Genomic DNA, 13739 nt, shown 5'->3' with positions numbered 1-13739 from the left:
GCCTGTGGGAGGTGGCGCGGCCGGGCCCAGCTGCGGGGCGGAGGTGGAGGCGAGGCCTGCGGCTGCGGGGAGCGGCAGGCCGGGAGTGGGCGCGGGAGCCGAGCCGAGCCGAGCCGGAGTGGGCGCCGGAGGCCGGCGCGGCGAGCAGCAGCCATGTCGGTGTTCGGGAAGCTGTTCGGGGCTGGAGGGGGTAAGGCGGGCAAGGGCGGCCCGACCCCCCAGGAGGCCATCCAGCGACTTCGGGACACGGAGGAGATGCTAAGCAAGAAGCAGGAGTTCCTGGAGAAGAAGATCGAACAGGAGCTGACGGCTGCCAAGAAGCACGGCACCAAAAATAAGCGCGGTGAGACGGCCGGGGCCCCATCAGACTCTCCACTGGTTCTCCTAAGGCTCCCCAGGCCGGGACTCCACTTTGTCTAACTCGTTTCGGGGTCTCTCTCGACTCTGGAACTCTCCGGCCAGACTTCTTTCGTTGTCTGTCCGAGCCGGGGATCCCTTTCCATCTGACTCCTTCTGGGTCTCCTTGAGCCGGTTCACTTGCATCATCAGACTCCCTTCAAACTCTCCCTACCCTGGCAGGCCTCTTCTGACCCAGATCTCACAGCACTTTAACTTTGCTCAGTCTGTTCCACTCTGTTCCTTTGTATTCTTTTCTCTTTGGCCTCACCCATCTTTCCAGCCACTGCCTCTACCCCCACCTTGGTTCATTTCTTTGCCCCACCCTATCATTTATGTGTTTCTTGGTCCACCTCTGTCCTCTCCTGAGCCCTTGGTGACGTCTGAGCTGCCTTCTGCCCCTGACTTGGGAGTCTTGTTGAGAAGCCTCCTTTATGGAGAATTGGGGAGTGAAGAGACCCTCCGGGACCCGCTCGCTGTGTTCACTTGTTGAGTGTACTTGTTTGAGTTTGAGTTCCACATCCACCAGCTAGGAGCTGGCCTCTGCGAGACCTAAGATGTCGATAACCCTGTGATTCTCAGAGCTTCCGTGTTGTAAGCCTTGCCCTCTTGTGACTCACCACTTCCCGTTCCTCTTGAACCAGAAATGACGAGGACTCTGCCGCTGTTGACCCAGTCCTGTTGTTGATTGGAACTTGAAAGCTTCTTTGCGTCCTGTCTAGGAAGCGAAACTGTCTAGGAAGTACCTTGTAGTTTTCCTCAGTGAGATGAATGTGGAAATGTGTGAATGACTGTAAAGAAAGTCAAAATGCTCTTGTGTGTTTTTGTTACAACAATGTGACCATGAATCATAGCGTGACAGGTCACCCCTTGAGAGTGGGCCGAAGGTGGGGGGGGGGGGTTTGGGAATCATGCAAACAAGTATTTAACCCAGAAGGTTACCAGGGAAATTTGTTCCAGGATTGTGACCTTTAGTGGATTTATCCTCCTAAGAGTGTTTATAATATCCAGTACTAGTAGGGGCTTAACTAACATGGGAAACATTAGCTTGTTTTGTATCACAATGATAACCTGTCTTGAGGGCTGCTCCTCTGCCAATATCGTAGCAAATATTCAGGGAATTCCGAGCACCCAGGACATCCAGTCTGATTCATAGAGGGATATCAAACAGTGTCTGCTTTAAAGAAAAGGTACTAGCGGTGCGTGTCCCTGAAAGCCTGTTAGCCCAGACCTGGGAGGTAGAGGCAGGAGAGCCAAGGTCATCCATGTCTACAGAGCAGTCTGAAGGCCCAGCTGGCCAAGAAGAGAGATACTGTCTCAAAAAGGGAGATGGTGGGGGCAGGGCAGACACTACCTGAAGAAACTAACCATTTTGAAGATGTTAGTGATGAGCACTAATTAGGACTAAGAAGTGGGGTCATAGTGAATAGTAGAGTAGGGTGCTGTCTTGGTAGGATGGTCAGGGTAACATCTTTGAAAGTTCAAGTTTGAACTGAGGCCTTTTGAAGGACCCAGCTTTGGGGGGATTTTTCTTGGTTGGGAGAATAGCAGAGGAATGGCTGGGAAGTTGGCCTGCTTTAAGAGGTTGGAAGATCTCTGTATCTTTCTAGTGGTTGACGGGAGAGTGGGGGAAGCGGAGGGAGGGGTGGGCCTTGAATTGCTAACAGAGTTTTAATTCTGAATGGATGGAAAGCTTTGGAAGGGTGTTCTGAAGCCAGTTCTAATCATTGGTTAGAGTTTTAAGCATCTGGCTGCGTCTGGAGAGTGGGAGGAGCATGCAGGGAAGGTGCAGGCATCCATCTGTGAACCGGACACCAGTTAGAGCTGTGGAGATGGAGAACGGACGGGGCTGTGTTCTCTAATCAGCCCTTTTCTCTGACAGCTCTGCCTTAATCAGGACCCTCTTTTCACTATTGGTAATTAGAGTCCTGGATTTTGCCAATCTGCATGTTGGAGGCTTGTTTCCTCACCGTGGAGTGGAGGAGGGTTGTCACTATGCATCCTCTCCCGCCTCCCAGATACCGAGCACATTGCCCTCCTGCCATACAGTGAGATCAGAAACTCATGTCCCTGGCCAGGCAAGCTTAGTTTCTGCAGTTGTAGAGGTGACCGAACTGGCTTTCCACGCGCTTGTAGAGAGACTGTGGAGAAGTGACTCAGTTGTAAGGAAATTGTTGACCGTTCTCTGTGAGTTTGCCTGTGAGGACAGGAGCTGCTGCAAGCTTCCCTTCTTTTTATTGTCTTGCGGTCTGATAGATGTATTCTTGTCCTAGGACCTAACCACTTCCTCAGACTGTGCTGTGAGGCTTTACTACCACCGTGTACACGCCATTCCTTTCCTGACCTACTGCTGGCTGGGACTCTGAATGTCAGAGATGAGAAAACACTGCCTGTCTTCCTGGGAGAAGTCAGGATTGGAAATGTGGGGGTGGGAAGGGCCAGGAGTAATTTTAGAAGCCAGTGGTGAAGTGTGTTTAGATGGTTGAGGTTACAGGGAGAGGTTCTTTTTTTTTTTTTTTTTTTGGTTTTTCGAGACAGGGTTTCTCTGTGTAGCCCTGGCTGTCCTGGAACTCACTCTGTAGACCAGGCTGGCCTCGAACTCAGAAATCCGCCTGCCTCTGCCTCCCGAGTGCTGGGATTAAAGGTGTGCACCACCACCACTGCCCTGCAGGGAGAGATTCTTGTTTGAAGGGGAGGGAGGGAGGGAGGCTCTGCAGAGGAAGGAGATTGAGGGAGGTCACAGGGTTTAGTGTATTCCGGAGCAGCTTACGGGCCTCCTAGCTGGAGTCTGGGACTGGACAGGCTGTAGGTTACCTTGGAGACTGGCTGGGAGCCTTGGTATCTTACCCAGGAGATGCCCAAGAGCCTCTGGTGCTTCTTTTATAGGAGAAGATCTTATCTACTTGGGTTTTTAAAGAACCTTCCAGCAGCAGTGTAAACTAAGGTGTGTAAACTGACCAGGGAGGGACGGAAGCAGGAATCTAGTAACATAAAGACAGAATCTTACAGACCAGAGCTTGAGCTGTAGCTTCCTTCCTGACTGTGTGCCCGGGCAGGTTATTCCGTGCCTTTCCCCCCTCTGTACGTCCTAGCATCAGCAGTACAGGATGAGGTATGCTGTGCATGCAAGTTCTTAGCACAAAGCTTGCCATATGGTAAAAGATCAGTCCTTGCTCGACATTACCGTTGCACAGGTGCTAGCAGGTGGGAATAAAGGCCCAGCACAGACACATGGAAATGGACAAAGAAATACACACCCAAGACTTCTAACGGAGAGTCAGAAGAGACTTGGTGATATCCTGGGATTATTGGAGTAAGCAGGACTGAGACAGGAGAAGATCATTTCCAGGCTTTTAGCTGGGGCAGCGGGCAGCTGGGTATGGTGATGCACAGGTCAAGTCTGCATGTCATAGTAGGATAATCCTTTGAAGTTTGTAAAGTGCTTTCTCCTGAGCGTTACAGTATCCACAGTGTCTATGGCTCCACGAGGTGGGATTTTACAGACATGTCATGGCTGTATCCCCAGCAGCGTCTGCATTACAGTTAATGCTCAGTGGGTATTTAGATACGGATGAGTATTGTATGACTAAACCCAGACTTGGGGCTGGAGAGATGGCTCATGGTAAAGCACCTGCCACACAAGCATGAGGGTCTGAGTTCAGATCCCCAGCGCCCATGAGAAGGGGCAGCAGTGTACCCAGCTGTCACCCAGCTGGGGTAAGGCAGAGACAAGCAGATCACATAGTTTAGTGGCCAGTCAGCTTTTCTGAATTTCAGAGCTCCAGGTTCAGTGAGTGATCCTGTCTCCAAAATTAAGGTGATTAATAGAAGCTATTCAACTTTGACCTTTAAACCTTGACCTAGCATCTATATACATGTACATATGTGTATTCATACAACTACACACAGGCACACACAAAAGAAGGTGTATTTATTCGTCCCAGTGTAGAGGGAGGAAAGTGAGGCTTATAAAGCGATGTATCTCATCTCAGAGACTTGTTGATCAAGTGATCAGAGACATCATGTGTTCTGTTTACTTCTGTGATTGCCATAGGCATTATCATGGCTGACATTGTCCCTCCACATACCCCATGTATGCAAGCCCCGTATGGGGCTGAGAAGGGAAGAATTGAGTCAGCACCATAGTCTGCCCATCAGAATATGGATCCAAGTTCAGAAGCTATCTTGGCAGTATACACATTACAAAGCTGGTGCCCTGCCCTTTGAAAGGACAGCGTGGAAGCCAGACTGGATTATTTGCAGTGTGTCTCAGGTAGTAACTCCAATTAGATGAGGAGAGGGTCACATGCTTTTTCCAAGTTCCTTTACCTTTAAGCTATATATTCGTTCTTATGTTCTCTGGTCGTAGTCTCCCTGCTCAGAGCTGAGAATCAGACGTGACCAGGATATGGGCCTTGCCTTCCAGGAGACTTAAGTTTATTCTCATTTGAGATGGTTGAGGCGAACATTACCTACAGTATGCAGGACAGAGAAGGGATACATGGCACTTGTCCGATAAAGTTACCACTGACCACATTTACATTGTTTCATTGTTTGGTTGTCTTTTTGGTTTTTGTTTTTGTTTTTGTTTTTTCGAAACAGGGTTTCTTTCTCTGTGTAGCCCTGGCTGTCCTGGAACTTACTCTGTAGACCAGGCTGGCCTCGAACTCAGAAATCTGCCTGCCTCTGCCTCCCAAGGGTTGGGATTAAAGTGTGCCATCACTGCCCAGCCTTTTCAGTGTTAATAGGACCCAGCCTCAGGAGCTAGCCTAAGGACAAGAACTAACTTTATTGAGCACCTTTATAGTCAAGACTCTGTTAACAGTTTCCTAAGAAAGATGTTCAGATGTCTAAGGGTCTCTTCTCTTGTTTTTCCAACCCTCTTAAAGAGATTTGTTTAGTTACTGTTTATGTGTATGTATGAATGCCTCAGTGTGTTTATGTGCTCCACATGTGTGCATGTGCTCTGGAAGACTGGGCGGGCACTAGATCACTTAGAACTGGAGTTATAGACAGTCGAGAGCTGCCTAATTGGGTGTTAGGAACCATACGCAGGTCCTCCGTAAGAACAGCAAGCACCGTTAACCTCTGAGTTATCTCTCCAGCCTCTACATTTAAAAATTTTATTTTATTATTATTATTATTGGGACACTCATGGCACAGCATATGTGTAAGGTCAGAAGACCGCCTTTAGGAGTTGGTTCTCTGCCTTTACTTTCCTGTGGGTGCTGGGGCTCAAACTCAGGTCATCGGGCTTGTGTTGCAAGCTCCTTGCCTGCTGAGCCATCTTGCAGCTCCTTGTTTTATTTTGTTAAGGGTGAGTATGAGCAGTGCAAGAGTGAGCCTTGCAATATATAGCCCAGGCTACCCTTGAACTTGTGACCCCTTGCCTCAGCCTCCTGAGTGCAGGGGTTCTGAGTTACAGATGTGCACCACCACATCTTTAGCTTTTAGTGCATGCTGTGTGCTTGCACATGAGTGTTTGTGTGTGCACACGCATACACACAGACCAAAAGACAGGTTGGTAGAGTTGTTTCTCTCCCTACCCCATGTGAATGGGGCTGGGATTTGGGGGATTGAACTTGGGTCGTCAGGCACTTCCTGCCTTTTTACCTGTTGAACCATCTGACTGCCCCAGTTTCTTTTTATGGCATGGGAGCTAATTAAGGAAGCATCTACTTTAGGTCATTCAGATTTCTTTTTTCTTATTTTAATAAAGAAGAAAAGAGTTTGTAGAGAGGGCCTTATTTTAGTTACATACAGTTATCTAAGATTGAGCAGTGGAGACTGGCGATTACACTCTGTCTTGGTATACTTCTTTTTTTTTAAAGATTTATTTATTTACTTTTATGTATATGAGTACACATTGTAGCTATACAGATGGTTGTGAGCCTTCATCTGGCTGTTGGGAATTGAATTTATGACTTCTGCTCACTCTGTGGGTGGTTGTGAGCCACCATGTGGTTTCTGGGATTTGAACTCAGGACCTTTGGAAGAGCAGTCAGTGCTCTTACCCACTGAGCCATCTCATCAGCCCCCCCTTTTTTTAAAAAAAATATTTATTTATTTTATGTACGTGAGTACGTGAGCACAGTGTCACTCTCTTCAGACACACCAGAAGAGGGCATCCAATCCCATTACAGATGGTTGTGAGCCACCATGTGGTTGCTGGGAATTGAACTCAGGACCTCTGGAAGAACAGCACTGAGCCATCACTCCAGTCCCAGTACATTTCTTTAGATTCATGGAAGCAAATCATTTATTATTAGTTCCGCTGAGAATGTATGACCGAGCCTATGCGAAATGTATCTTCAAGAAGTTCTGCTCATTGCTGTGACTTACTACAAAGGTAGTATCCTCACGTTTAGTAAAGCCACTCTAGATCATTAGCATATGGGAAGGAATCTTACTAAATTAATTGGATAGTGATATCAGGTTGAAAGCCACAGTATCTTAATAGTGAGTGTGCCTGCTGGACTGTCCGGCCCAGAGGCCCTTTGGTGGAAAACTTGAAACCCAAGGAGCTGAGCAGTGGGAATTTCCCTTAGTGACACTTTTGCTTCTTGTTTGAAGACATAGTTTTATTTATTTATTTATTTTTTGGTTTTTCGAGACAGGGTTTTTCTGTGTAGCCTTGGCTGTCCTGGAACTCACTTTGTAGACCAGGCTGGCCTCGAACTCAGAAATCCGCCTGCCTCTGCCTCCCAAGTGCTGGGATTAAAGGCGTGCGCCACCACGCCCGGCTGTTTTATTTCTTTCTTTTTTTTTTTTTTTTTTGGTTTTTCGAGACAGGGTTTCTCTGTATAGTCCTGGCTGTCCTGGAACTCACTTTGTAGACCAGGCTGGCCTCGAACTCAGAAATCCGCCTGCCTCTGCCTCCCGAGTGCTGGGATTAAAGGCATGCGCCACCACGCCCGGCCTAGAATTTTATTATATATACTTTTAAAAGCTTATTTTTATTTTATATGTCTGGATGTTTTGACTGCATATATGTCTGCATGCAGTGTCCATGGAGGCTAGAAGAGGCTGTTAGATCCTCTAGAACTGGAGTTTCAGGTTGTGACCTAGGTCCTCTGCAACAAGCGTACCCAATTACTGGGTCATCTCTCCAGCCCCAGTAAAAAAAACTAATTTTTTTAGAAAGAAAGACATAGGGGCTAGAGAGATGGTTCCACAGTTAAGAGCACTGGCTGTTCTTCCAAAGGTCCCAAGTTCAATCCCAGCAACACATAGTGGCTTACAACCATCTGTAATAGGATCTGATGCTCTTTTCTGGAGTGTTTGAAGAGAAAACAGTGTACTCATATATAAAATAAATAATTCTTTAAAAATATGGAAGTGTATGCTATGCTTTTTAAAAGCTGTGTCTGAATCAGATACTCCAGTGATAGATGATGTAAGAATGGACAGATGTTTAAGTCTGTTTAGTAATAAAGTAATTAACATGAGGATCTCTTTGAAGGCATTGTTTGTTCGAATGATGAATCTGCTTCACTAATTCAGTTAAATCAGTTGATAGCAGTTCTTTCCCTTCCTGTAAAAGGACGTGGGATCTACGAACCCTAGGAATGGATTCTTTACTATCTGCTTAAGCAAGAACTGTGGATTTTTGTAATCCTAATAAGATCCAATAGTTGTAAACACAAAAATGGGACTTGTCTCTGTACGGCCCTACCGCTCTTCCCTGTTCAGACCCAGAGAGGGAGGGCTCTTTAGACAAGACGACCCGAAAGATGATTGCTTGAGATTTCCCCACTAGTGTGAGACATTTCATCATCTTGGTGTCCCAGGATTCATAGGACTCAGATATGATGACTGGCATTAAAAAAAACCAAGCCAACAACATTGTTTGTGTATGTGCGTGTGCACGTGCCTGCCTGATTGCCATTACAGGCAATTGTGGTCAACCTGATATAGGTGCTTGGAACTGAACTTGGGTCCTCTGGTAGAGTAGAAAGTGTTCTTAACTGTTGAGCATCCCTCCAGCCTCAAGGCTGACGTTTAAAAGTTAAATGATTGCTAACTTATTTTCTTTCTTCCCTTTCTTGCTTTTTTCTCTCTCTCTTCCTTCTCTTCTCTTCTCTTCTCTTCTCTTCTCTTCTCTTCTCTTTTCTTTTCTTTTCTTTTCTTTTCTTTTCTTTTCTGACAGTGTCTCTCTCCATAAGTCCTAGAACTTACTATGTAGACCTCTGCTGGCCTCTGCCTCTGGAGTACTAGGATTCTTAATTTCTTAATTTTTTTCTCAGGTGGACCCGTTGCTTTTACTTCTCTGGAGCATTTTTTCCCATTGGAATTTGCCTACAAGTAACATATTGCCACTAATTGCATGGCAAGTCTGCATTAGACTGTCTGGGCATCAAGTTACAATGCTGCTTCGGTGGCCATGCCTTAGGAAGGAGTGGTTATCTGTCCGCCTGTGATTCAGTTTGTTGCTCCTAGGGAAGACAGCATGTGCTTGACAGATTTGATCACTGTTTTAGCCGTTTCAGTAACCCTGTACACTGCATGGCGTCTCCCATTTTAGAGATGAGAAAGCTGAGACTTGGGTTATATAAACTACTGCTACTAACCCAGGCCTGCCTTAGGCATTCTGAGGTGGATTGTGCAACAGCGGCTCTGATATTTTTGATGTTTTCATAAGTCTAGAACTTTATCTCCTTGAACACTCATAAATTATCAATATAATTGGGAATGAATGTTTTATAATATCCTTTCACAGCTTGAGTACCTACAAGCAACTGCTGGGTTTTATGGCATCCAGAGTACTGTTATATATGTAAGGTAAATAAACAGATCAAACCTAGGGTAGTGAGCCCAAAGCCTAGCACGTGCTAGGCAAATGCTATACTACTGAGCCACCAGGCTGTCTATCTATATCTATTTATTGTGACAGACTCTCACTGTATAATATCACTGGGGTGGCTTGAAACTGCTCTGTAGACCAGGCTAGCCTTGAACTCACAGAGATCTGCTTGCTTCTGCCTTCTGAGTACTGGGATTAAAGCTATACACCATTATGCCTAGACTAGATTGTGATTTTTAGCCTGATTGTTCAAAAGAAGAAGAAGAAACTGTCTCAGGCAATGCTCTTAATCACCGAGCCATCTCTTCCGCCTCAGCTGGGACCCTTTAAAAAAGTTGGATGACCCATTTCTTTTTTTTTTTTTTTTTTTTTTGGTTTTTCGAGACAGGGTTTCTCTGTGTAGCCTTGGCTGTGCTGGCACTCACCTTGTAGACCAGGCTGGCCTCGAACTCAGAAATCCGCCTGCCTCTGCCTCCCAAGTGCTGGGATTAAAGGCGTGCGCCACCACGCCCGGCTGGATGACCCATTTCTAAATTAAAAATTTAAATTATCAAGAATGGCCAAGTGGTAATAGTTGTACTTTTAGTACCAATAGCTACTACATAAATGCAGGTACAGAATTTCCCAGACAGGATCCACTAAGCATCCCTTGGGATGTGTCTGACCTAACAATGGGGAGTGGGCAGGCAGATGCTTGTATAGAGGCTGACTCACTTATCAGTGTGTAGGCAGTGGTCGTGAGCACAGTGACATCACTCTGGTGCTGACTGAGAACCCTGTGGGCTCAGGTAATTTGTACCCGAGACTGGAGAGCACAGGGGCCTGAAACCGTGAACTGTCTCCACACTTGAAATGGAGATCCCTGCACTCTGGAATACAAAGTCAGCGGGCTACCCAAGAGTCCTCAGTGCGGCTCTCTTGACTGCTGCTGTACACTAGGGTGTTTGTGAGGAAAGAAGAGGCTTTGGCTGCAAATAGGCTTCAAGTTCCTGGCATTAGCTGGTAAATGGTACATAGCTCTAAAGGGGGTTTAAAATAATGGCCTTGAATTTGAGAATCTGTTTCTAGGGCTGCTCATCTCAAAACACTCAGCTTCTCTGACAAGAACCATTATTCTTAGTTCAGAGGTAAGAAGCAGAGAGGCCAAGCCACACAAATCATCCCAGAAAAAGAGCCAGCCATTCCCAACACTAGGAGCTGGGGCTCGTGGATGGCATCCCAGGGTGGACTGTTTGTTTCTGTTAGATCATGATGGCAAAGACAAGAGGCTGGTAGTTTATAGTTCCACCCAGCTCTGCAGACATGTTGAGCACACTGTGAAACTGTCTGCCCAGGCGGGCCATCTGGGGCCCAGTTGTTACTCTCTAGAAGCATCCAGTTATCTCTCAAATAAGGCACACCACCATTGGCATCCAGTCACAGCCACAGTGTGGCAGGAGAAGGGAGACTTGGAACTGGGAGTCAGACGGTTCCAGGGAGTATGCGTTTGTGGGGGTGCTTCTGAGCTGAGTCCTTAGAGGAATGGGGTATAGAAGAAATGAAGGAGTAGGACCATTCCAGGTAAAGACAGGTTGTGGAAGCCAGAGTGCAAGGATTAGCATGTGCCCGCCGTGTCTTCTGTGGACGATGTTTGGAGGGTGATGAGAGTTACGGCCTGGGAAGGCAGGCTGCAGTTTGCCTCAGAAAGCTCTAGGTGCTAAGTCAAAGAACTTGAATTGTTTTAGATTTGTGCCATGCTGAGGTCCATCCTGAAGGGACTCTCTATACCCAGAGAGTGTGAGGAGCAGCAGTTATCTCTGCAGCTTCTTGTCCATCATTGCCTGTAAGGGTAGGGTAGGGCTGCTTACTTTGTTGTAAGGGAAGTCCCAGCCATTACCACTCTCTCCTCACTTTGCCCTGGTTTTGTGCCCAGCACATCCTGGGCAGTTGAACAGAGGCAGAATAGCTTTTCCCCCTATTCTGAAGCTATTTGAGGCGACATGGCAAAGTAAGCAGGCTGATCCTTGCTGCTTAAACTGCCTTGACACACCCTCAGTTAACCAGCAGGCTTGTGGCTTCCTGGTATGTGTTGTGTGGCTCACTTTCAGCTACCAGGCTCGTTCATCCAGTTCACTGTGATCCTCAGAATTATTTAATTCAGGGCTCAGAAATCACTTAGTGGTTTGGTTTTTTGTTTTTGTTGTTCCCAAAATAGGGTTCTCTGTATAGTCCTAACTGTCCTGGAACTCTATAGACCTGGCTGACCTCAGACTCAGAGATCCAGTAGTTTCTGCCTCCTGAGCACAGGGATTTAAGGCATGCACCACCCCCAGTGAAACCATTTAGTGTTTAAGAGCATTTGGGGTTGTTCAAGATAATCCAAACCTAGTTCCCAATACTTGGCAGCTCACAACCTCCTGTAACTTCAGTTCCAGGGGAATCAAATCATTTCTGTCACCTTCATCAGTGTACACGTACACACTACACACACACACACACACAAATAAAAATAATAAAAATAAAGCCAGGTATGCTGGTGTTATGCCTTTAATCTCAACACTTGAGAAGCAGAGGAAGGCAGATCTGTGATTTTTGAGGCCAGCCAGATTTACATAGGAAGTTCTAGGGCAGCCAGGGTACATGGAGAAATCCTGTCGCTAAATAAGTAAGTAAATTAAAAAAAAAAAAAAAAAAAAAAAAAAAAAAAAGGACCTGCCATAGTGGCTGAAGATGCCTTTAATTCCAACAGGGAGACAGAAGTAGGTAGATCTCTGAGCTTGAGGCTACCCTAGCGGATAGAGCGAGTGCCAGGACAGGACTGCCCAAGAGAGCTATATAGAGAAACCCTGTGTCAAAGAAACGAAAGAAAAGTATACATCTTACTTGGCATGTGTGCTCTTGTCTACATGTGTATATGTGACTGTGTGGACCTTGTGTGTGCCTGGTGGTCATGGAGGCCAGCAGGGTGTTGGGTCCTCTGGAATTGGTGTTACAGGTGGGTTCAAGCTACTGTGGGTGCTGGGAACTGAATCTGGGTCCTCTGCAGGAGCAGCACGTACTCTTAGCCATTAAGCCGTCTTTCTAACCCTTTAAAAATTACTTAATTTTTCTTGTATGTTTATTTTTGATCCAAGACAGAAGGAGTTGCTACTCTCAGATGGAATCACCTTTATTTCTAAAGCCATACATTTCCAATTCAGTCCAGACTTTTATCTCATTCACAAAAAAATCTGAGATCCTCACCTCCTAGGTTCCCAGCCTTGGGGTCTCAAGCTACTGTGCACTAAGGTTCTGGTTCTAATCCCAAGTATCTCTGGGCCAGCGCTTCTCACCTTTGGGCCTCTGTTTTCTCACCAATAAAGGAAGATGGATTAACTGAGTGCTGAGGTGCTTTCATGCCCTGCCATCCTCAGACTCAGCAAGAGCCACATTAGTGTGGCTCCAGAGAGCCAGGACTTGCTCCAAGCAGTTTGGCCTTGTTAAAAGATGAAGTAACTGAGTCTTCATTTTGTAGGCTGGCAGTTGTGTCCATACAGCCCTGCACACTGTAAAGTCGAGCCAGGGCAGCCACAGGCTTTTCTGTAGCTGGTGCCGACCTTCTTCCCTTGTGATTCCCTAGTTCAGATGCTAGAACTGCACAGTGCTCCCCAAGCCTGGATCCAGGGAACAGCACAGATTTGGGAGGGCATTTCTCCTGGTCCCAAACTTTGGGTCTGTAACAGGATAGCCATTTGGTGAATCAAACACAGATTTCCTTTTGGTCTGAGAAGCCTCAGGTCTTACTGAACAAAAAGCCTACAGTGACCAGTTAAGCACTAGGGATGCAGGCTGGAGAGATGGCTCAGTGGTCAAGAGCACTTCCAGAGGTCCTGAGTTCAATTCCCAGCCACCACATGGTGGCTCACAACCATCTGCAATGGGATCTGATGCCCTCTTCTGGTATGTCTGAAGAGAGCAATGATCTACTCATATACATAAAATAAATAAATAAATCTTTAAAAAAATGTTTTGGGGAAAAAAAAGTACTAGGAATGTGTCCCTTGCTAGGATTTTACTTCCTCACTGACCCACATGTGGGCTCAGCAGGTATAGAGGATTTGTCTCTGTGTACAGATGACGGAGAAAGGGACCAGTTGTTAAAGGTTGGCGTACCTTGAGTGTTTTAATTAAATGTACTCTAATACAGAGTGGTGATTGAGACATCATCTCTACTGGGGATGTTGGGAGTATCAGGAAGAGACTCAGGCTTTTCTCTGAAGGTCTTGGTGTTCGATATAAGTCCTGGCCTCACCATGAGCAGCTAAGCCTCTTAATATGGAAAACATTTACCCTCTGCTTCTAAATTAGGACCCTAAACCCAAGTCTCAAGTAGTGCCTGTTCTAGTGGCTCTCTCTCTATTAACTTCAACAGTACATTCTTGTCTTCTAAGAAACTTTGGGAAGTCAGAGAGCTCGAACTCTTCTTGTCATACCCAGGATATCCCAAGCCTAAGAGGCTCAGCGACTTGTTAACAGTGACAGCTCTCTGCAGACACACTAGCAATGGAACCCATGGATCCTC

The 13739-nt window shown here is 46.4% G+C and overlaps 1 protein-coding gene across 1 annotated transcript in view; it reads left to right on the top strand.

Annotated features, from left to right (window-relative positions):
* Positions 1–13739, top strand: part of Chmp4b (charged multivesicular body protein 4B) — a 36889-nt gene continuing 23150 nt past the window's right edge. Inside the window, exon 1 of the mRNA XM_021156597.3 lies at positions 1–343. Within this exon, the coding sequence (XP_021012256.1) occupies positions 154–343 (190 nt within the window). The 5' untranslated portion in view covers positions 1–153. The remainder of the gene's footprint in view (positions 344–13739) is intronic.

The sequence above is a fragment of the Mus caroli genome, unplaced genomic scaffold (genome assembly GCF_978045245.1).
Source record: "Mus caroli unplaced genomic scaffold, Mus_caroli_1 scaffold_2, whole genome shotgun sequence".
Lineage (NCBI taxonomy): Eukaryota > Metazoa > Chordata > Mammalia > Rodentia > Muridae > Mus > Mus caroli.
This window is presented reverse-complemented; position numbering and strand designations above follow the sequence as displayed.